The 25,726-nt window shown below is 40.6% G+C and overlaps 1 protein-coding gene across 15 annotated transcripts in view; it reads right to left on the reverse strand.

The window, feature by feature from the left end:
- The window catches only part of NCOA2 (nuclear receptor coactivator 2), a 254,946-nt gene that overhangs the window by 62,829 nt on the left and 166,391 nt on the right, over positions 1-25,726 (reverse strand). For 9 of the 15 annotated variants that reach the window (XM_065582109.1, XM_008165291.4, XM_005309786.5 and 6 more), the window contains one exon: positions 592-695. In XM_065582109.1, the coding sequence (XP_065438181.1) occupies positions 592-695 (104 nt within the window). Of the gene's footprint in view, positions 1-591; positions 711-25,726 lie in introns of all 15 variants that reach the window. The other 6 variants (XM_065582105.1, XM_065582108.1, XM_065582117.1 and 3 more) reach the window with 1 other exon arrangement.

Below are 25,726 nucleotides of genomic sequence, written 5' to 3' on the forward strand. Positions count from 1 at the left end.
GTTAAAGTCATGCAGAATTCTTTGCTAAGCTAATCAAAAGATTTATCCTGAAGAATTCTCATGGATGTGTGTTTTTGTAATCAGGAGGGAAAACAATCATGTTACCTATGCAGAAATGGCAAAAGTAATTAAAACAATGTGTAGCAATGATGCAAAATTTTAGAGAAATACTCCCTCCCCACCAAATGTATACTTGTTGTAAGTCAATGTGAGCATACAAATGGGTTTACTAAATCTCCATATTCCAGAAAGGCACACAAAATTAGGACATTTCATAAAAATATTGGAACTCAAGAAATATCCACAACTACAGTGGTTAAATATATAATATGATGCTATCGTTCTAATCCTGCTTCCCTGGGAATCAATGTTTTGTCACTGAATTAAATTCAATAGGATCAGCAGCATGCTCTGTATTTGTGATATGGAATGGCATCCTAAGTAGCAAGGATGACTGTTTTATTGAAGTGATAACATTGATCATGCCTTTAAGAGTGAGTTACAATTTGATTTTTTCACTCCATGACATTCATCTTGATATTATATGTAGCAGAATTAACTCCAATGTAAAGAAAACTTTGTGAACTTCACCTCAAGCATCATTGGTCCAAGTGCATCCTTGTCAATGACACTCTGACCTGTAGATGATACATCCGCTTTTTGTACTTCATCTTCATTGGCCGCTGCTGCTTTTTCTGCATTAAAGAGAACTATGCATTACATGACAGAACAGAGCTCTTAAAAAGGTATTATCATTTTTCAAGTCCACAGTAGTTTGTGACAGATACCAAGCAAACCACTATGACTGAGATTAAAGAAACCTCCATCGTGATATGGGGAAGCAGGGCTAGTGGGTTAACTTTTCAACTCTGGAATTGTAGGCTCAAATCCTTCTGTAGGATAGCAATGAAATAGATAAACTGTAGTGGTTTCATCATGGTCCCTAGTAGATATTTGACTAAAGTACAGAGCAAACACACACACACAGTCTGGCATGACAGGCACTCTTTGCTTACAAAGAGGTGGAGAGCAGACTGGAAGACCTTGCAAAGCACCTGTCTCGTTGTCCCTGCACTATCTTTTCCTGAGCACTACATTTAAAAAGAAAATGGAAGCTAACAACATTAGACTGATCTGGAGTTCACGCATAAGTGAAAGAGTCTTTGCACTCCCATTTCCACACCACACAATTATTACTGTTTATCATTTTAAATTCACATTATATTATTCACACTATAGTTTCCCCGCCCCCCTGTCATTTATGCATATTTACCAATATGCACATAAAATAAATATAATTTCAAGAGCACTGCCTGAAAATTAAATGATAAACAGAAGCAAACAATAACAACTTTCTGGGAGCATACCACCACCTATGCTAATGTTTCAATTATACGCATCTGAACACTTTGCACCCTTGTTTGTGCTACATGCTGCAGTACTGATTAAACATCCAACCCAGAATTTTGGCCTCAAAATATCTTATAAATCAAATTAATTTAGCAAATCTGCACTCACAATCATGCCAATCCATATTAATTATTCTGTATCTTTTTTTTATTTGTATCTTGGAGTTTAAATGGGAACATTAGCAGAAAAAATATTACCTAAAATTAATGCAACATCTGATCATTGCATTATCTTAATAATCCTCAATTCAAAATACATTTTTAGTGACAGCGCAATAAAACAGAAGATCTAAAAAGTAACCCAGAGTGACAACAGACTCCTAAAAATGCTTGGATTTATTATTCAATGAGACCTATGTAATATTTAGTCTATTGCTACATATGAGAAAAACTGAATGTACAGTTCCTGTGTCTCCTCAAAACAGAGAGACTGGTCACCAAAATCCTGGATTTCCCCAAGATCAGTGTACATCTATTAGAGATAAGGTGTAACAGAAACCTCGGTGGCTCCCCGCTCCAAGGGTGGGTGAATCTGACTGAACACACCCAGTTATCTACACTAGGTGGTTCTAACACAGTCTCCACTTCCTTATTATTTGCAAGGGGGGCTCTGGCCTTTATGGGAATTCTTAAGTCTCTCCAGATGGGGGATCAAAATGAAAGTCACAAACACCAACACATTTGGGGATACTCCCTCCCTGTAGCTCCAGAAAAAGGGGCGGGGTGTGGCGTGTCTGCTGTGCTCCCAGCAATCCAGCACTAACATAGTGGGTTTCAAGGCTGGGTCTCTGAGTGAGGCTCAGCCTGTCTTACTGTAGGAGTCCACTGTACTCTCCTCAGGGTCTGGATGAAGGTTTCCAGGCTAGGGGTTCCCTCCATGGCTTCAGGAGTCACTCCTGCAGTCCTCTACTTGGAACAATCCTGATCCTTCCTCACTGCTGACAGCAGTTTCCTTCCTTTTAAAGGCCTCCTCCTATCATACATGATTGACAGGGCTGGAGGGGTGGGGCTAGCCCTACCACCAGGTCCTCTCTGGCACCTTCCTCATCTATGTGGGGTCTATACACACAGTGACATAAGGGTCCGTGATATGTACTGCTTCATCTTAAATTTATACAGTACTTTTCATTCTGCTGGATCCTTACATGTCTAAAAGACACAGGCCTACAAGAATCACTTCATCTATTACTGAAATACAGCCTGGGAGCAGAAGATAAGAGAGAATCGGACAATGGTCACATGGCACAACAATGGAAGGGTAGAGGATTTGGCAAGAGACACACATGTAAGTCCCTACGCCTTTTACTAAATTTGAAAAAAAAAAAAAAACATTTACACAGTTTTTGTGATGATACAGCACCCTTGATGTAAAATTTGTTCTTGTGACTACAAAGATTATCTACAGTAAATTATAAGCATGGGATTTTCAAATGCATCCAAGCTCCCATTGCCTTCTGTGGGAGATGTGTTGGGCCAATACTGAGTGCTTTTGAAAATCCCATATTGTTTTTACAATATGTTCATGCACAATATGATAGCATTGCAAACAACTTCTGAAATGTAATTGTGTGTATGATTGTTATGATTAATAAAAATAATTTAAATGGTCTCTTAAAAGAAGTATTATAATTAAGACAATATAATGTCCTCATTCTGTAACGGCAACTGACACAAACTAATAAGAGATTCCCATGCGTGGACTGAAGATGGCACAAGGCCTTTTTGGAAAGGGCAAGGAAGAAGGGTGGGCTGGTATCTGTCCCTTTGCTGAAAAAAAAATATTAAGTGTGTGTGGGGGAAATTTAGCTGTTCTCCATATGCTACAGGACAGCAGAGTTTGTACCATATTATGTTAATGCTGGAAATATTTTAACAGAAAAAAGTTTACTGGTCCTGAAAGCTGGGTCCAGTTCCTAGCAAAGTCTGGAAGGCTCAGTCCCAGGTTGTAGCTGATATCATAAGCAGTCCCTGTTTTTTGTATTGCAGAAGACCTATAATCACACAGTTACATTTTTTAGAATACCATCTTGCTGTCCACTTTAATTCCACAGTAGCCATCAACATTCTCTTGACCCCCTAGAGCTCAAGATTAATTCTCTATGCCATTTGAAAGATGGGATTCCAGCTTTTAGACAACATATAAAAATGGCTCTAGCTCCAAATTTTCTTGACATAGGGACCCTAAAAAATCATATCAGATGTGGAACAGCTTGGGGATAGGCAGGAGAGAGGCACTAAGCTAATTAAAACAGTATGATGTTAATTTCTTTTGTGAACAATTATGGCTAGATGAATGTTGCGGATCATAGAAAATATCTGGCGCAGATCTGTTCAATGCATTGGTGCTTCCTAGTTGTTTCTTTATTGGATATACAAGGACAGGTTAAGTATCAGGAGGTAGCCGTGTTAGTCTGTATCCACAAAAACAACAAGGAGTCCGGTGGCACCGGACTCCTTGTTGTTTTTAAGGACAGGTTAGTAATTTTCACTGGTTATTTCTCACATACTACTGATCAGTTGCTAAAGAGTCTTCAGACTATTACAACCACAGAATTCACATTGCTCTTAATGCTCCTGGCTTGACCAGTATGTTGTATCTCATTTATATAAACACCTTCTATCCCTTATGCTCCCAAATGAGATTCTGAGTCAAAAGAAAGTGAAGGATGTTTTTAATGTCTATTACAGTAATTAATTTTGAAAATTATACATGGATACACATTAAGATTATGCATACTGTATCAGTCACTGAATAAAAACAACATACCCTGCACTGTGCACTATAGACATATGAAATACACTCTTTAGTTTAAGGATTCAAGCATTCCAAGGAGCATTACAAATTCAAAAGGGGTGCTCAACTGCACGATTTTATAATTGGATCTGCGATTTAACTGAAAGGTGTGTAAAAAAATCACATACTAGACAGCTCTCTACTGGCTAACACATCTAAGCAGCTTCACGCATATAAGTTATTTCAGCTAAGGGTCAGCATGACTTATGCTCATGAAATGAACTAAAGATCTTCAGGTTTTGCAGTAGAATTATACACTTTTGATTGAACGATAGCCTATTTTGGGGAATCCATCAGCAAATACAGAGAAAGCAAGTGGACCTGGAGATCAGCAATCACTGAAAGATGCCAGCAGATTGTGTTTTTAACAGAGAGGTGAGATAAATACTTGAAATGAATAATTTATTTTCAGATAAAGCACACACTGTCAATTGATAGCAGAATTTTGTTGTAAGAAAGGATAGAAAACACAAGCAGCCCTGCTAATTACAGTGTTACCAACTCATTATTTTATCATGAGTCTCCCGATAGTTGGTGTTTTAATTAAAGCCCCAGCTCCTGGAGTCATGTGATTATGTGGGACTCAAAGCTTTTCCATATTTATATCTATAATATATTTGGGAGCCCCACCTAATGATTTTTGAATGCCCCGTAGGCAAAACTGCAATATAGGGCCCAATACTGCAAAGCCTCTCTCTTGTGAATAGTCTTGAAATCAATGGGACTACTTATATGACTGAAGCAGACCGACTAGATTCTTTACTGCAGTCAAGCTCTGTTTGGCACAAGGGAGAGGGCAAGACAAATCAGGGAGCCAGTTATGGCTCCCTTATTTTGCACATGCTGCTATCGTGTCTGGTGCCGGCATATCCCTGCAATCCCTAGGCCTGCACCCCCTCCCATACCCAAATCCCCTGCCTTGAGCCCCCTCCCACACCCAAAACTCCCTCACAGAGTCTATACTCTGCACTCCTTCCTGCACCCCAACCCCCTGCCCCAGCCCTGAGCCCCTCCCACACCAAACTCCCTCCCATAGCCCGCATCCCCTCCCCCACTCTGAACCCCTCGGCCCCCACCCAGAGCCCCCTCCTGCACCCCCAGCAGAGCCCTCACTCCCTCCCGCACTCCAACCCCCTGCCCCAGCCTGGTGAAAATGAGAAAGTCAATGAGGGTGGGGGAGAGCGTGTGACGGAGGAAGGGGGGGATGGAATGAGCAGGGGCAGGGCCTCGGAGATGGGGCAGGGAGTGGGGCAAGGGTGTTCGGTTTTCTGAAATCAGAAAGTTGGCAACCGTATTCACACCAGTGGAGAATTTACCTCCATAAAGAGAATTCTCTGCTGGCTGTTTAGGTTCAGAACCCATCCTAAGTGCTGCAGTGGTATCAGAGTGCAAACCAGAATCTGGACCTATTCATATGAACAGGGATAACAAGACTGAGCCCATATTTACTAAATTAAACTGGAAAAGAATTTATGTAATTCAGAAACTACACATGAAATAATTATCAACCCCGCTCAATGAAAAGTTTAGCCTAGAGACTAAAAAATAAAAATAAAACTCCTTTGAGACATACTTTTATGCTAAGTAAACACATACACATGCAATTATGTAGCATTTTAGGTATGTGTGTAGTTTCCATTTTAAATTGCGGACAGGTTTACAGCTGTTTAAGTATTAAGATACCAAAACACACTGATTCCTATTTGACACTAGGCCTTTTTCCAGTGGTCACCAATGATATTTATTTTTGTATATCCACAAGTATAAACAAACAAACAAATATTTTTTCAGTATGCTCAGAACTGGGAGTGTTTCAAGTTTTATTTGAAGCTTATCCCAGATTCAGATACAATCAAACCTTTATTAAAGCACATTAATTTAGTAAGAACTCTGAAATCAAATGAAGAGAAGTCAAGAGCAATCATTTAAAGTCTCTTGACATATTTTTAAAATTTCCCTACCTCTATCCCCTACCTCCATCCGCAAAATATTTTCTTCTATACTTTTTTTTTTGGTCCCTTTAGAACCCTGAAAGATAAATAAAACATGAAAGGATTTGGATCTCTCTCTCTCTCTCTTTTTTAAACAATACATCCCTGCAGTTGCAGTACCACAATTGGATGCGCAATCCGAGGGTTCTCTTTTGTCTGTTTCTATGCTTTACTCCCTCTCCCTCAATGAAACTGCTTTGAGGAACATCCCTCCTTGACCCTTCCTCTGCCTTGCAACCCAGAAATCCAATACAAATTAATGAGACTTTCATTTTCAAAACAAAGAACAAAACCTGAGTCTCTTCAGGGACTATGTTAAGATAAGTCAAACTACCAAAAAAAGAAGAAGAGATTTTCATCAATATATTTTATATATTTATGTTTTTCTCATTGTAGTCACTATTATGCGTATTTTCTACTGGAACCGAAGGAGCAAAAAAGGGAGAAGTGAGTAAGGAAGCATTAGACAGATAAGCAGTACAAGTGTTTTGAAAATAAGGGGGGGAAGAGACCAATAGATTTGCAGAACATCCTGATTATGTTGTTCTACATCACAGGCACCATCACGCGTACATTTGAAAGTGAAATTTCATACTATTTCCTGATATGAACAGCAGCACATCACAAAGCGAGCCTCAAGCAAAAAACAAACAAACAAACCAAAAATCCTGTTGCCAAAGAAAGCAGATCTTTTATGCAACACTTCTTTAAAAGAGAATTTCTCAGCTGGAACATACATTTCATTCTCTTCATAATTTTCTAGAGTTGCTATTGGAATGTCATGTGCATCCAAAGTCATGTATCCTTATTTATTGAAATAACAGACCAAAAATGCAAGTAGAGACTTTTCTTGTCAGCAACACCAGAACATTCATTTCTCTACAGGAAAACAGCCATGATTCAGGAGACATCCTTATAATTTAACCAACTGTAGCAGCACCAGCATCAATAGCACTGATTACTGGAAGGTGATTTAAATGCTATACAGCATGTCTGAATCTACAATTAAAATTAAATTCTACAGTACAAATGCTTTTAAAACACCAAATTTCTCTCCATTTTTTCACATTTGTTTATGTATTAGACAGCCATTTGTGGGTAGTCTGTTGGCAGCTAGTCTTTCATAAAGCAATAGGGAAGAGACTAAAGAAGTAAAACATAGGAAAGTGTGATTACAGAAGCATATAAATTGGCAGAGGACAGATATAAAAGTAGTTTCAGGCACTAGATCTAATTACTTTAAAAAAATTGACTAGACTTCTACTTGACTCTTTAAATTTCAGATTTCATAATGATATAGGTTTATAATCACTACTAAATACTAATTGTGTGTACTATGGCAAGAGACAATATGTTATGAGTATAAATAGGACTATAAAAAAGAGCAGCTTCATATTTACAGACTTTAGAGTAAGAAAGAAAAAACATTTTTATTAATTCCGTGTGTTCCAATCGCAGATTAGCAAATACAATACAAGGCACGGTAAAGCAAAGCAATGAAGAATTGTTAAATTATTCCAATGCCTGGTTAACAATGAGGATAGCAGTTTTCCTTGTAATTGTACAATTCACAGAATTAGAACCTATAACTAAAATGGTACTTGATATACTTAAACATATTTGTTAACCAGTTCCTAGTACTTCAGCATGAGCAAAGTTGTTCCCTCCAAAATCTATCAATTTTTCAAAAGACAGTTACCATTTTTTGACAAGAATCTCAATAACAAACTGTAACACTCAGCAGAAAGTTTTTGCCCCTCCTCCACGAACACGCCTACCTGTTATTTAGGGAAGTGATTATAAATCGAGGTTGCTGTCACACTTTACTCCGTGCAAAGATATGCTGTAAAGAACCCATTAGATTAGTGTATTCATTTTCCACTTAAACTATAGATCAAGTACTATAGGAAAAGCTATGTAATATCTCAGAAAGGTTTTAGGACTTAAAACAGGGAAGAATTATGCATCTGCACTGAATTAAAATTAGAAAAGCTGCCATATGGCTCTGTGAAACCAGCAGCACATTCTTATTCATTAGGAAGTATTCTGCTAACATCAAAACACAAGGCCCTTCCTGTGCTCTCCAAATGTGTTTATCTTTTCAACATTAATGTACTACAGATCATCAGGTTGCTGAAATCTCTTACAGTACACATTAAAAAAAGGACAGATGCACTTTTTCTCAGCACTTTTATTCACTATGAGTAGTCTAAGAGCAAAGCTTAAAGCTGCCTCCTCACACAACCTCTCGTTAGTAAATCATGGTTTCCCTTCAGCATCAAGGGGACAGCCTGATCACCCAATCCCAGCTCAAACTGATATCAGAATCCAGTTCCTGTGAGAACGAAACAGACTTTGTTTCACTTTTACCACACTGGTGATATAAAAATCACTTAAACTTATGACACAGGACTAAGCGAAGAGAAGATTGAAAGCTGTAAGCTCGCTTATTCATCCAAGAACAGTGATAACACTACGTTTAACACTCTGAATATTATATTCTTTTCAGAATTTCCAACACACATTTGGCCTGATTAATCACCAAACCCCCGCCCCCCGAACTGTGGAAAGCAGCTTCTGTAAAATATTAGCACCATCATATAAGCCTTCCCTTCCCCCAAAGACAAAAAGCGGAGCTAAACTCTGACACAACCTTTCAAATTTTGGGGAACTTCTGATCTTAGAAAATGAAAGTATAGTATCTAGTGTTTAAAGTTTTCTGACATTCCCTGAAAGTATAATTTGCACTCTAAAAGCCTCGGGGGCATTTTTGGATATAATAAAACAAACAGTTCAATTAATACATAAAATAATGAATATAAATGTATCTTCTCCTACCTCACCATGGTTCTCTCTTTTGGTCTACTCACCTCCAATATTAGCTTTTTCTAACTCCATATAACTACCATCTGGCACTATCCTCTGCAGTACAATCCCCCGCCACCTAGGCTAACCCTAACCCTAACCCTAACCCTAACCCTAGGAAGTATAAATGGAAGTGGAGGGTAAAGTCATGAAATAAACTCTGGCAAGAATGAAGTCCAAACCTGGGCCAGCAAATGGTCCAGCTTGAATCTGTTCCTCCATGAAGGCTCTTTTCTTTCCCCATGTATATAATCCCCTCCTTACAAACTGTGCTCACAAACTTTGTTCATCACACCTGTGTTTTCCATAATTCTGTGACTGTGGAACTGGCTCCAGACCTGTTACAAAATTTGTTTGCTGAATCTAAGCTTTTAATTATAAAAAAAGAGTTAGTTTCGCAAAAACAACAGCTAGCTTCCAAATGTGAAATGACATGACATTATCCTAAACAGACAAATAAACAGCCTTAAACAACTGCTGTAAGGGGCATTAACTCTTGATCTTATTATTACTATTTCACTATTGATCATTTGCAGAAATATCGACCTAATCTTTAGGTTTATCCGCTTTTGCTGGACACAGTGGTGGATGCTACTGAAGGGGGGGGGGAATGTGATGGGACACCTAGTTTCTATCAAAAGTTGGTGGGGCTGTGAACTAGGAATTGATGTTCTCTCCAAAATTTCAACTCACTTTCTGCCTCATAACGGGGAGCAGAAGAGGAGATGCATTCTCTGAGCCCCAAAACCTCAAAGATCAAAACCCACAGTTTTTTTTTTTTAAGTAACAAATGTAACAAAGTCCTATTCCTGTTCAGGTCACCTCTAATATGTCTATCACTAAAAGCAGAGAGCCTGTTTGGCATCCTGATATTTAAGTGAAACCATCAGAGAATTAAAACCAAGATTAAAATGGTTACCTCAGAAACCTTTTCTCAATCTATGTCTCAGCAGTGAACAGCAGAAGTGCTCTAGCCTACCTTGTTATGAGGCTAGCTTCATTCCTCATGAAGGCCCCTTGGATCTGGAATTTACTTTTCCTGGGTCTGCCACAGTCTGCATTTGTGGACTTTCTGGACATTCTGCAATGCCTAGCTGTTTTTCCTAAGCATTTGGGAAGGTAGGTGTGCAGGGATGGCAGGGTGTAATTTTGTTAATATGGAGTTAGTATATGGTGTTTAATTTGTTTTTTTTTTGGCGTAGACTGAGCAGTTTCATGTATACTGTTAAGTATGAATTTTTATATTATATGAGGGTGCACAGGGTACTTATCTACAGTTTCACAAACCAAAAGAATAAATTAAAAACCACATTCTTTGCAACTACAAAGCTCACCATCTCTGCTATGAATCTGCACCTAAATGAACTGAACTTATGTCTGTATGTATATTGATCTTTTAACAATACTCTCTCTTTTGTTTTTTAATAAATTTTAGTTTAGTTAATAAGAATTGGCTGTAGCATGTATTTGGCTAAGTTCTGGAACAAGGGTCAGCACCCTTTCAGAAGTGGTGTGCCGAGTCTTCATTTATTCTCTCTAATTTAAGGTTTCATGTGCCAGTAATACATTTTAACGTTTTTAGAAGGTCTCTTTCTATAAGTCTATAATATATAACTAAACTATTGTTGTATGTAAAGTAAATAAGGTTTTTAAAATGTTTAAGAAGCTTCATTTAAAATTAAATTAAAATGCAGAGCCCCCAAGGACCTGAGCAGTGTGAGTGCCACTGAAAATCAGCTCACATGCCGCCTTTGGCATGCGTGCCATAGGTTGCCTACCCCGATCTGGAATATTCAATAACCTGGGAGGTAATGTGTCCGATCCTTTGGGATTGGTAGAACCTTTTCTTTTATATGATGAAATATGATTTTCAGAAATCATCATATTTGACTTAGGTACCTGGATGGAGGCCTGAGGCTGGATCACTTTACGGGAACTGTGTTGTTTGGACTTCTGAGTAACCAGTGAGGTAATAAAGAAGCTGTTTTATGCTGGTTTGGTAAATCTAAGTATTGGAATATCCACCAGCTTTTTGGGGATTGTCTGCCCCATTCTTTGCAGTTCATCCTAACTGAGTGACCACAGCTGGCCTACACTGGAACCCCAGTCACAACACTCAGTTACTACTGAGCTATTCTGTACATCAGGTTAGAAGAAGCACATTTAACCATCTAGATTCAGAAGACATTTTACCTTTTCTGGTATTAAAGAAATGCTGAGATGACACTTCAGAAAACTCACCATAAAAACTGCTTACCTTTATATAATAATAGAATGCTATACATCTATCTTGGGTGGCTTAGAAATCCATTATATTTATTTGACTCGGTGTGAAAATATTTTAATAAGAAGTGCCAAACTAAATGACCTCTGCTCTGATACATTAGATACAAATATTCAGCATCCCTCACCCTAACAATCTAATTATTTTCTTTGGTATGTGTGGAATTAGGACAGAAAAATATAAATGTACTTTTTGGCATTTGCAAATTTGTGTTAGGGATTTGTTTATTTAATGAATAATCTCAGTTGTTTTGATAACTCATCTTTAAAAATAGCATTACCCGATGTCTCAGTGGTGAAAGTCCCTAGTTCTACCAAAATTTTGGCTGAGATGATGTTTTTAAAGACTTGAAATATAGCAGGATCTGATCATTTATTAGAAAACAAGGCTCCTTCATTGCCCCAGGAACAATGTGCAACCTTCAGGAAGTTAATGACTCTCCAATTAGTTCTTTGAAATATAACAACTCAGAAGAGTTTTTGAAAAGAAAGAGGTGAAGGCTAATGATCTTTTGGACTAGACTTCATAGATCTAATTGCCAATTTAATTAAACATACAGGTTTCCCAAACTTGGGCCAAGAGAACATACTCTGCAGGAATGTCAATAATCTATCTACACTCATTTTCTCCATTTTGCTCTCCCAGATGACAGTGAATGTTAGGAGAAAACAGATGATATCCTTTTTCAAACACCTCATCAACATGATTTAAGAATAGCTCCTTTATTTTAGGGCACGGATGACAAATCTGTGATATACAAGGTCATTAACAGTAGCATGAAAGTTTCCTGCTGTATTTGCATTACCAATAGAAGATTTTCAACAGGCCTAACATGGTACATCAAAAAGCATAAGATGCATAAGGGAAGGCCAAGCGAAGACTCAGACTCAGACTTTAAGGTCAGAAGGGACCATCATCATGATCATCTAGTCTGACCCCCTGCATATTGCAGGCCACAGAACCTCACCCACCCACTCCTGTAATAGACCCCTAGCCTCTGGCTGAGTTACTGAAGTCCTCAAATCATGATTTAAAGACTTCAAGTTACAGAGAATCCACAATTTACACTAGTTTAAATCTGCAAGTGACCTGTGCCTTGTGCTGCAGAGGAAGGCAACCCTCCCGCTAGAGTCTCTGCCAATCTGACCTGGGTAAAATTCCTTCCTGACCACAAATATGGTGATCAATTAGACCTTAAGCATAGGGGCAAGACCCACCAGCCAGACACGTAGGAAGGAATTCTCTATAGTAACTCAGAGCCCTCCCCATCTCACACAATGAACTGCAGGCAAAACTGGAAGGTAGATAATTGAAGCCAGCTGACAGAAAACAGAAAAAAGTTTAAATATATGTGAAGGGATATAGCAGCTCCTAATGCCTCCAACAGTCAATAATTCCTTTTCTAGATAGAGGTATTAAGCATATTTAATCATGCAAAAAATGTATAAGCAATGAGGACAGGTGAACCTTCCTGTCCAAGGCAGCCCAGTATTTGGAACAGGGCGAATTTAAACCTTGCTTGTCCTGACCCTGGAAACGGTACATGGCCAAATCCCAAATCCATTTTTCTGTCTTGGGAAATTCAGAGACTGAAGTGTTTTATTATTTCAAAGATGTCCAAAAGAAACATGACAGCTAATAACCTGCTTTTCCTAAGGGCATCTCTTATCCTTTTGTATATAATTCATATAAGGAGAAATTTTAATACACAGGCTATACGATGCTCTGCTTAAGAGCATTTTTATGTATTCTAACCATAGTCAATGTCCTCAAGGAATGTTTAAAGTATCTAAGTATTGGAATATCCACCAGCTTTTGGGGGATTGTCTGCCCCATTCTTTGCAGTTCACCCTGTTACGGAGACCATACTGGCTTAACATGGTATTGGCCAATAGATTACTTGAAATGGAAAACTATCCCCTTTCCACTCACACCAGAAAAATTTTGCTCATCTTGTTGCTAAGAATGACATCTAGACAAAGTAAATCTTCATAGATGTCCCAAATAGATTCACCTGTCCTGTCAGACTTTAAAATGCGTACTACTGGAGCTGATGGGTATAAATGCTGTGCAATAGCCTAAACCATATTTGCTACTTAGGTGCTATGGGTTCCAGTTTTCTAGTTCAAAGTGATGAAGTAGTCTTCTTTAGCTTCAGTCCCCACTTAAATGCCTGAATCCTTCAGGCACAGCACAAATAGAAAAATAGCTGAATTCAAATAGCTCTGCTTTATCTATTTCCTTTGGGTCCTTTATCATTTTTCCTCTGCAGGAAAGCTTGACCTGCCTTGAAAATGAACAGCACACCCACAAATAGTGAGTTATGAAAAATGACTTTTAATGACTGGTGACTAAGCCCTGGTGCTCAAACAGCTAATAAAAAGCTCTGAGTTGAGATAAAGAGTATACCCTCTTGTCTGAGCTTCACAGAAAAAAAATAACTATTTCTTTTATAAACACCATAGAAACTTAAGACAGAACAAAAAGAAAGCAGTAGAACTGTGGTAATACACCAGCAACAAACCTGAGGAAGCCAGAGTGACAACTGTATACATAGCATTCTTTGTCAGTCAATGAAAGGAAGGTCTCAGAGAAGCAAGGCCTTCACTGTAGCACTGCTATACAATGAGAAAGCATAACTTTAGGTTTTACACTGCTCACTGACTATATTTTTAACACCAAATATAATGGCCCAGACTAAGTGCACTGTAAAGTTTAATTAAGATTCAACATCTCTAGAAGTGGACACTAGTGACAAACAGCTTAAAGCTGTAATTTTAACATAATAATTCTTAATATTGATCATTGCAGTATTCCATAAGTCTTCTGTATGTGATACCACATTCAACTGATTTGCTTAAGGAGTGCAGGAAGGCACATCAGAATAAGAAATAGAGGCAAGGACTGAGGGAACTAGAGTGGAGCTGGTCCCAGTGCCACAGTTAAGGCAGCACTTACGCAAGAGAGACTAATAACGGAGAAAGGAGTGTAGAAAGAATATGGGAGGATGAGAGAAAGAAGGTTGGGGGAAGGAGAAAAACAGTAGAGAATGGGGTGGGAGGGGAGCCCTCAACAGAAGGAGAGAGCATAAAACAGAAAGAAAATCCATCCCACCAGAAATACCACTTCTGACAGCTAATGACAGGAAATGCTTATTCCTGGAGGGGGGGGGGGAGAGAGAGGGGAGGGATTCTTCTGCACCCCTGCAGAAGTGCAGAATTCATATGGCCTGCATTTTTCTGTGCCCCCCGCACTGAAAAATGAAAAAAAAAAATCCGCTGGGGGACACACGCCTCTTCCCCAGCAGCCCAGGCAGCAGGTGTGTTCCAGCGTGCCTGGAGCAGCCTCAGAGACAGGGGAGGGAGTCTAGGCGTACGTGCATGCCAACAAACGAGAAAAAGAGAGAGAGACTCTGTCCCTCTCCCTTGCTACTGCAGCTCACTGGCATGGAAGGGTAGGGCTTTTTATTATGCATGAGGCAGGCTAGAGGCACAAATATAACAGCCCTGCCTGAGTTAATTGATTCATTCTCTGAGGCACTAGCAGCCTGTCTGTGTAGTTAGTAACATGATTAAAGCTGCTGTTGATGGTTAATTGATCTCATGCTCTGAGGTAGAAATGTAGCAGCCTGACTGTTAATGTTAATGTTGTTAATGTTGCTATTGTTAGTTAACCGTTCCCATTCTCAGTCAATTCCCCCAGGAGACTAAAACCTGTGAAAGTTTTAAGGCCTCTACTTTGCCAGAGTGATGTAAAGGAGCCTTATTATAAATGACAGTAAGGGAATCCTCAGCTAGGAAGATGTACGTGCTTTCTCACTTTTTTCCTGTGCCAAAGTGGCACAATGGGGTTAGATTACAGCTCAGGATTTATTTTACTTACCCATTTAAAAAAAAAAAAAAAAAAAAAAAAAAGACTTTGAGGACAAATAAAACACTACCAAACAGTCAATTAAATGTCAGGACAATCAAAACCAAGCACTTCCCAAAGTACCCAGCCAGGTCCAGGACAATGATTAGCAAAACTGTATGACTTTCATGTGTGAAAGTCTGAGCAATTTAAAATGGCATTCTACTTTTGTTTTTGCTGTTTGGTGTTCTGTAATGTAATTTAAATGAAAATCCAGGATTATAACGGGAATGCAGAGTATTAGTTACCAAGTGTTTGTAACTTAACTTTCATGTGTTTAGGAAATGCTGAATAGTTATTGTGATTTTTCTCCATTTATTCAACATCCTTTTTGAAGTGTGGACACTATGACCCCTAAGACCTTTTCAGAATCACTGCTTTTCAGGACACAGTCTCCCATCCTGTAAGTGTGACCTACATTCCTTTTTCCTAGATGTGAGACATTTTATTTGGCTGTATTAATGCTTATTGTTTAAATGAGCACAGTTTACTAAGTTTGTTCTGGTTAACTGGCCTGTCCTAGTAATTATTTACCATTCCCTGAGTTTATGTGTCTTGTGAAAAATTTAACAGCAATGATTTCTTTCATTTTACTAATAAAGATATTGAATAATATTAGGTCAAGAACAAATGCCTGCAGGACCCCAATAGAAACCCCTCTGATGGTGTGTACTACGCCCTGAGGCCCCCGGCTGGAGGCCTCACGGCCCTGCCACACCCCACCCCAGAAAAGGGCAATGGAGAGAATTCCGCAAGTTGCCCAGAGAGGATGCAAGGAGCAGTCAATATAAAAGGAGCTGCAGTGCAGAGTAGAGATCAGTTCCTTGCTAGAGCTGGAGGACAGTGGATGGTGTGCCTACCTGGCTGAGGGAGCTACAGGACCTCAGACAGAGCAGTGCTGGCAGAGACTGGGGGGAACACGAAGGAGCTCCGGGCTGGCTATTGGGACTAAACTCGCACGAGGCCCAGAGGTAAGGGTGAAGAATGTGCTGGGGTCAATGGGAAGTGGTCCAGGGAATCATAGCAGTGACACAGTATATTTAAAGGGACTTGGCGGACGTCTGCTTCTATAGGGTCCTTTGGCTGGGACCTGGAATAGAAAACTGGCCCGGGTCCTCCTCTCCCCACCCCCAGCCACTGGGAAAGTGGTCTAGACTGTGATGCACCCCAGAAGGGAAACTGAACTCCTTTAGTAGCCCAGCTGAAGAGCAGTGGCCAGAAAGACCCACAAAGGCTACAAGTCTCCAGGGAGGGAGCCCTGGGGGACGTGGTCCCACAGCAGGGCTAGGACAGCTTGAAGAGCAGGAACCATTTGAAAAAGCCTAGAAAGGTCTGAGAGAAAAGCCAACCGAGGGGTACTGGGATAGGCCCCCCTGTCAGACTGTTTCCCAGGAAGGAGTTTTTATTTCACACACACACTTTGTGACTCAGCCAGAGTGCTGAGTCCCCAAGGACCCACCACAAACAGAGAGAGAATGCAGGCACACCCACTCGGACGGGGGAACTCGCAAGATTACACACCCCCATTTGATGATGATTCCCCATTTAAAACTACTTTTTGAGATCTATCAGTTAGCCAGTTTTCCATATAATATGGAAATGCCAGCTTCTCAAGTTTAAAATGTGCTACATTGATTTGTTATACTGCAAATTTTTTTTTATTAATTAGTGTTGTACCAATACTAAGGGCTTGTCTACACTTAATGCTACAGTGGCTCAGCTGCACTACTGTAGCACTTCAGTGTAGATACTACCTATGACGACGGGAGGGATTCTCCCGTCGACATAGGGCAATCTATCTACCTGAAAGGCACTAGCTAGGTTGACGAAAGAATTCTTCTGTCAACCTAGCGCTGTCTATATGGGGACTTAAATCAGCTTAACTATGCTGTTCAGGGGTATGGATTTTTCAAACCCTGAGCGACGTAGTTTTCTACGTGTAAACCTAATTTTCTAGTGTAAACAAGTCTAGTCAAAGAAGTTCTCTAAAGAAGTTAGAGTATTTTATGTCAAAACAGTTGCCTTTATCAACCAAATTTGTATTATCATGAAAAAAGATTGTTTGTTTAACAAGACACAATTGTCATAAAACCATCCCGATAGGCATTAATTATGCTACCATCCCCAAGTTATTTGCAGCTTGCATCTATCAGCCTTTCCCTGGTTTTGCCTAGGATTGATATCAGGCTAATCAGCCTGGAGCCACCCAAACAGACCCTCCGACAAGAGGAAAACTGCAGCCCAGGGAAAGGAAACACTTGAGATGGGAACACTGAGCATGGCCATAGCAAATAAGGGAAAGGTACCTGCCTAAAACGCCCACCAAGTTTTTACCACTATTTGCTGTTTGAGGGCTTAAATCAGACTGAAACTTCATCTTTTCCCAACCCCTAGAAAACCCCCGTTCTTTGTTATGCTCCCCGCTCCAGTCTAAAAAACAAAACACCATGTGCACTGCTGCTTCTGGGCAGGTTGTATTGTGCTTTTCCTGTGCTAGACTGCCAACCACCATATGCATGAGGGTGCCAAACTGGGCTTGTTCAGGACACTGTTGTACCAAAAGGTAGCCCTGAATATTATTTAATGTAGCAGAGCGGTATCCCAAACATCTCTGATTATACAGGAACCCTGAATCTCTAATATGTGCCTGTTTCTATATATTACCGAACTTTCATTACTAGCCATATACTCCTCCCATCTGACAAATGCTGTTCAAATTTGGATGTTGGTTCTGACCAAAGTACTCTGGTAAATATCATTACTTGCAGAAAATGAAACCAAACTTTTACAGAAGATTGGGATATTTGGAGGAGACTCTAGTAACATACATTGAGTGGTTAATTTTGGAGGGTAGGAATATTGGATGTGTGTGTACACTAGAGAAGTGGGTGTCTTGTGAAGAGCAAACAGATGTGCCAATTAATTGCTTTGCATTCAGCTGTCTGGTATAATATGGATAAGAAAAAAATGCATAGCAGACTGCAGATTGGAGGAAAGAAAGCATATGTCACACTCAGCTGATAACTGGCTGCCTCTTCCTAGGAACATTCACATGCAAATTTACCAATTCCATATAATGGAGCAAATAAATTACAGCACCTTCCTCCCCCCCCCCACTTTTTCTTGAGAAACTTTCAACTATAGGATTTGTCAGTTTAGAGATTTTCGGTTTGCCTACACAGAAACTGGACCCTCTACCCCAAAAATCACTAAAATGCTTGTAATTCACAGCTTTCATTATTTTAGTGTAAATCTGGGTGTGGCACTTATTTCAGATTAAGAATGTCCACACACACTGACACCAGCGGGTGCCACGATCCAGTTGGATGCAGGCTGTGTGAGCTCTGACACAGTCCACGGGGAATCCCCAAACACTGTTCCATCCAAGCCTGAGAAATATTGTGTCTGACTACTGAAATCCCTAAAATGCCCTCTAGCTCTGAATCTTCCTCTGTGAATTCGAATGCACCAAAAAACCAGAGGAGATCTGCCTCCCCACTTCTACAAACAAAATGGAAGACAGCTGATGGCTGCATTACAATAGGTAGTTGCAATTACTGTTGAAATTGAATCTACAGTTCCCACCCTACAGAGAACTATCCCTGAGATTCACAGTGCACTACAAACTCTATCTAGATAGATGGGTGAACTAGAATGTAGAAATTTTGAAGTGAAAGATGATTTCAAAGAGAACAAATTACAGGTTATGAAGAACTGTAATGATATCAAGACTATTAAGACCAAGCTAATTGATCTAGAAAGCTACTCACAACGATGTAATATCAGGATTGTAGGTGTCCCTGAGGGAATAGAGACAAGTAAACCCTTTGAATTTGTCCCTAAACTGCTAATTAAGTTGTTGGATGTGCTGGTAGATCTTTGTTTTGATACAGAATAGGCACACTGGGCCTTGCCCCCAAGCCAGCTCCAGCTCCAGACCTAGAGGTTTGATTGTGAAGTTCTTGAAGTTTACCACTAAGGAGCTTATAACTCAGAAATGCAGAGGGGAAAAAGGAGCTGTTAGAGGAAGAACCAGCACTTAAAATACTGCTCTTTCAAGATTATGCCCATGATGCGGTTGCAATGAGGGCAGCTTTTAAGAAAGCAAAACGATTCACCAGGAAGATGGAATTGAAACATTTTCTTAAATACTCAGCAATGCTCCATATTAAGAATGGTGAGACAATAATATTCATTTCCCCTCAGGAGGCAGAAAAATACCTGAAAAATCTGCAAACTCCTCCTTTGCAAGAGGAGACATCTATGGCAGGGGTGGCCAAACTGCACCTTGTGAGCCGCATGCAACTCTTTAACTGTAAAAGTGCAGCTCCTGGTGCCCCCGCCCACCTCCCCATTCTCCGTCTACCAAACTGGGAGAGGGAGCTCGGGGCTTCTGCCCTGTAGTGGGGTGGTGGGGCTAACCACTTCTGCCAGAGATGACTGGTGCCTGCTGAGAGTGGGAGGAGCACAATTTAAAGATTTGTACCCCTCAACAGCCTGAGTCACCCCCCCAGGCATGTCCCCCTTTTACCCGCAGCGGCCCCACCAGCTCCCAGGTGTTAGCTCTAGGTGGAGAGGCAGCAGCAAATAGCTGGGAGCTGCAGGGAGGGGCCGCTGCTTTAACTCTGTGGGGAGAGGCAGCAGCAAAAGCAGCAGCTCTCCCTGCAGCTCCCAGCTGTTTGCTGCTGTCTCTCCCCAGGGCCATAGTTCCCAGTTTGCCAGCTCCAGCAGCTGCCATGCAGGGAGGGGGCCCTGCAGCACCATGTGACTGAGCAGGGCCAGCAAACCCTGGCAAAAATAGGGGGGGGGAGGGCATGTGGCATGGCCCCCATGCATCACCTCTGGCTTCTGTCCAGTGAGTAGGCATGGGGAGCTCAGTGCTTCAGTCCTATGGGGCATGCCAGCTGAGGTTCCCGGCAGGTGCGTTCCACAGAGCTGAAGCCCCAAACCCCAAGCAGGCATGCCCTGGCTCTCGAACTTCCAAAAATTGTCGTATGCGGCTTGGAGGGTCAGTAAGTTTGGTCATCCCAATCTATGGAATAATCTGACCATATGGAATTTGTGTGCTGCTCTCTGATATGATATGGCTGCTCTAAACAAGTTGATGGGCACTTGTTGATATGTTAGTACCTTCCTCCCACCTTTCACTGGGGTTGAAGGGTTATCTCAATTTACTTCCTGTTGCCTTAACTCATGGGAAAGGACCATCAATGTAAAATCTGTCATTTGATTAGTAATATATCTATACAGTCTCGCTTTATTAGATGGTGCTTCCTTATGGACTAAAGTTTCAAGGTTCTATTGATAACAGGTGATTACTATAGTTGAAATGTTTGGGGCCACAGGAGTTGTGAAGGATCTCCAAGTTTTATCTGATCTGGCCAGCCCTCCCGCCCCCTCCTCCTCCCCGTCCCCCCGGTATCAAGTGTGTATTTTTGGACTGTTTAAATAGATTATTCTCTTTGATTGTATGGTACTAAATGTGTATTTCTGTCTTCACTATCTTTTCAGGACCCCCCACCCTCCCCACACACACTTATTTAATTCCTCTTTCTCCTCACCATCTTGTTACCCTCCCATGCTGGAAATTTCCTTCCCATTGCTGTATAATATGTACCATGAAGTGACACCCTACCCTGGATTATATAACTTTTCCTGATCAGATATGCAAGAATCATATGCTGCTCAAGAAAATATGCAATTTCTCATTTATTGTCAAAGCAACTTTATATTTTATCCAGAATATTTTAACAATGATGACTCTGATAATTAACTGTGTCTCCTGGAATATAAAATGTCTTAATAACCCTATTAAAAGAAAAAAATATATACTCAGTGCTTAAAGAAAATGTTGACATTTCTATGCTCCAGGAGACAGAACTTGAAGCTTGTAAACTGAATAGAGATTGGGTAGGCCTCTTGGTTCTAGTTGCTTTTATTCTAAAGCAAAGGACACTGCTATATTAATACATAAAAAGTTGAATGTTACTATTCTGAGCACAAGGTCTGACAATGAAGGCAGATTTACTGTCCTTAAGGCTGAAACTGAGGGTTCCGTAATCATTTTTGCCAGTCTCTATAGGCCAACCTAGGATCATTCCAAATTTTTTCATAAATTTTTATGAGTATAAATGACATGGGCCACCATCCTATTATTATAGCTGGAGACTTTAAGGAAACTCTAGACCCGGTCTCTGATAAATCTTCTCCACCTTCAGATAAAAACACTAATACTCGTCAGGTTCTCATACATGACTGATTTAGGTTTACAAGATGTGCGGAGATTAAAATTACCCAATTTGCTAAGATTTTAGCAAAAGCTCTTGCTATGTGACTCGTCAATGTTCTCTTACACATTATACACATAAATCAGGTAGGCTTCCTTCATAATAGACATGGCTCAGATAATTTGCGTCAACTGATCGATATTACTGCAGCTTCGAGAGATTTTAAAGAACCCTTAGCCGTCATTTCTTTAGATCAGAGATTCTCAGATTTCATTGCAACCTGACTCCCGTCTGACAACAAAAATTACTACACGGCCCCAAGAGGGGGGACTGAAGCCCCAGCCCGCCTGAAGCAAAGCCTGAGTCCCACCACCCTGGGCAGGGTGACCCAAAACCAAAGCCCAAGGGCTTCATCCATGCGCAGGGGGCCTGTAACCTGAGCGCCACCGCCCAGGGCTGAGGCCCCTGGGTGGTGGGGCTCAGGCTTCGGCTTTGGCCCCAGGTCCCAGACAGTGTAACACCAGCCCTGGCAACCCCATTAAAATGGGGTCACAATTCAATTTGGGGGTCACAACCCACAGTTTGAGAACTGCTGCTTTAGATGCTGAAAAGGCCTTTGACCACATAACCTGGTACTTTTTTTCAAGTGTTAGCAGAATTCAGATTCGATAACCAATTAATTGCTTGGTTTAAGCTTTTATATTCTAACCCGACTTCCAGGGTAGTTACCAATTGTATTATTTCTGCCCCATTTCCATTACAGAGAGGTACAAGGCAGTGTTGCCCCCTTTCTCCTCTTCTGTTTGCTTTACCTCTAGAACCTGTAGCCATTACCATCCAAGCAAATCAACATGTACATGGTATCAGGGTGAGCCAAAAAGTACAAAATTAATTTTCTAAGTATATGATGCTCTTGTATTTGTATCTAAGCCTGAGGTTACAATTCCTAACCTTCTAACCACTATTAATAAGTTTGGACACCTCTCAACAATTAATTGTGGTAAATCAGAAATCGTAGACATTGACAAACATGCCCACAAAGGCCTCTTCTCAAATTGGGACTTTCAATGGCAATCCTCTCATATTAAATGTTTAGAATACTGATTCCCAATAATATTCAGAACATCCCAAAGATAAACATAGAACCAATTATTCTCCAAACCGCTAACAATTTGGGGAGATAGTTTGTTAACTCTCAGTTTGTGCGGTAAAATTAATATGCTGAAAATGAATGTCCTTCCAGAATTCTGTATGTCCTGAAAGGCCTCTCTATTTCTATTCCTCAAACTTATTTTAAGAAATTCAATAATATTTTCAGAACACTCCTTTAAGGCACAGGTAAGAAACTTAGACTGACTCTGAATGAATTACAGCTCCCCCTATTTCTGGGAGAATTTTGTTTCCCCCAACTTGGAAAATTATCACACCTTCTTTTTGTTAAGCCAGGCATCTTTGTGGCTGTTAGATATGACTGTACAGACCCTACCTTGGATTCAGATTGAATGAAAATTAGTATAGCCCCTTTCAGGCATTGTAGGTTCGAATTATAGATTTGATGGCTCCAAAGCTCCCACAATAATGGCTGTGAGACAAGCTTGGTCAACCCTGAACAGAACGGTCTGCTTCCATCCATTCTTCCACACAGAAGCGGTCCTATGGGGGGTAATCCTATCCTTAAAATGAGTGGCAAAACCTTGATGTGGAGGGAATGGGTGGAGAGAGGAATTATGACTATTGCAGCTAATTGACAATTATAAATTTAAACCATTTGTAAATCTTCTGCAGCAATTTGGTTTGCCCTACTCCAGAGCATGGAAATATCTCCAGTTAAATTGTTTATTTATGAATGTATTTGCACTGGGAGCTCCAGTACCTCCAGAACTTTTATTATTTTGAAGGAAACTTCCTGGATTTACTTAGGTACCGGTATCCTTTTACGACTGACTGGCCCAAAAAACACTGCCAAAGATTGATAATTTGAGAGTTGCTTGGAATAGTGATTTGGATATACAACTATCTTTGACCCAATGGAATACAATTGCATCTAATGTTAAAAAAGCAATTATAGATCTGTGACTATGTTTTATTCACCAAAAGACACTTTTTCAAACATACTAGTACCACATAGACTAATGATAATGGTTCTCATAAATGCAGCGCACCGCTGTTGGAAATGTGACTTCCTTGGTGCTACATTGGCTCATAAATTTTGGAAGTGCCCCTGTTATCAAGAATTTCTGGTATGAGGTGGGTCAAAGGACCAATTTGATATTAGTTGGAGCCATCCCCCTTAGGTTTCCTTCTTGGATGTATTCCTGATACCTGGAGGTTACTGGTAACAATGTGGCATGGTTTCAGAGCTCAGTTTTGGTTGCTAAAAAATTAATCCTGCAAACATGGAAAACTTGATCCCCACCAAATACTGATGCTTTGCTCAGTGATATGGCTGATCTTGCAGCTAGTGGATGACTGGAATTCTGCAGAAAGAGAATGCCCAAAAAATTCAAAGCAATTTGGGATGACTTTTTAAGAAGTGTATGATTAATATAGATCTTGAAGATAGATATGTCGCTTCCCCTCCCCTCCCTCTATCCTAACCCTCTGTATTTACTTTATGTATTATGATGAATCTGGTATTTTGGTATATTTGTTGTATTTGGAAAGATTACATTTAAAAAAAAAAAAGTGTCCACACAGACTTGTATCAAAATAACAGAAAGTGTGATTTAAATCAGATTGTTATTTTGCTTCCAGTTTGTGTAGAGACAAGCTATCAAATTCATAAGACATTATATTTTGATCATTCAAATGTCTTTAGTGCACTGTGAACCCTCAGGTGTTTTGGGCTCTCAGGGCTTGTCTACATGAGGATGCTCAGGAAAGTTAAGGCAAATCAACTAAAGATGTGAAGTGAAAGCTGTAACTTAATCCTCTGGCTTGTCTACGGGAACATTTCTTTTCCAGCAAGAATCTACCCTGCACTAACCTGCCATGCACTAACTGTCTGCTGGGCCCTGCTGAGGTGCATTAAGAGTTCATTAGTGCACTTTGATCTAGTCCTGTTTCAAAGAGCACTGGATCAAACACGCTAATGAATTGTTAATGCACATCAGCAGGGTCCTCACAAACAGTGCATGACAGGCTAAGGTAGGGCAGATTCACACCCCAGCTTGCTAACAACTCAGGCCAGAGCTACACTAAAAAGTTAGGTCGACCCAGTTACATTGCTCAGAGGTGTGAAAAAAATCTACACCCCTGAGGGGCATACTTAAACTGATTTAATCCTCGGTGTAGATAGAACCCTCTTGTCACTGTAGCGAGTATCTACAGTGAAGCACTACAATGGCACACCTGAAGTGCTACTGATGTGTCACTATAGTGGTTTTAGTGTAGACATAGCCTGAGTCTTTGGGCTTGTCTACGCTACCGCTTAAGTCTATGTAAATTATGTCGCTCAAGGTGTGAAAAAACCACACCCCTCCCTTCCCCCCCAAGCGACGTAACTTACATCGACTTAAAGCAGTGTCCACACCACGTTATGTCGGCAGGAAATGCTCTCCCACCAACATAGCTTCTGCCTCTCATTGAAGTGGCGTAATATGCCGACAGGATAGTGCTCTCCCGTCAGCATACCACGTCTTCAGCAGATGCGCTACAGCAGCGCAGCTGCACCAGTGCAGCTGTGCCAATGTAGCACAGTAGTGTAGACTTGCCCTTTGTGTAGGTAAATCCTAAGTTACAGGGAACTGAGTCTGTTTAACTCCTGAATGACAACATCGAATTAAGCCTGGACACGTTCACACGACGAAGCCCTTTCTTTCGACTTAAAGGGCCCTTTAAACCGGTTTCTTTTACTCCACCTCCGACGAGGGGATTAGCGATAAAATCGGCCTTAGCGAGTCGGAATTGGGGTAGTGTGGACGGAATTCGACGGTATTGGCCTCCGGGAGCTATCCCACAGTGCTTCATTGTGACCGCTCTGGACAGCACTCCCAACTCAGATGCACTGACCAGGTAGACAGGAAAAGCCCCGCGAACGTTTGAATTTCATTTCCTGTTTGCCCAGTGTGGAGAGCACAGGTGACCACGCAGAGCTCATCAGCACACGTAACCATGATGGAGTCCCAGGATCGCAAAAGAGCTCTAGCATGGACAGAACGGGAGGTACGGGATCTGCTCGCCATATGGGGAGATGAATCAGTGCTAGCTGAACTTCATAGCAGTAAACGAAATGGCAAAATATTAGA

Source organism: Chrysemys picta, chromosome 2 (genome assembly GCF_011386835.1).
Source record: "Chrysemys picta bellii isolate R12L10 chromosome 2, ASM1138683v2, whole genome shotgun sequence".
NCBI lineage: Eukaryota > Metazoa > Chordata > Testudines > Emydidae > Chrysemys > Chrysemys picta.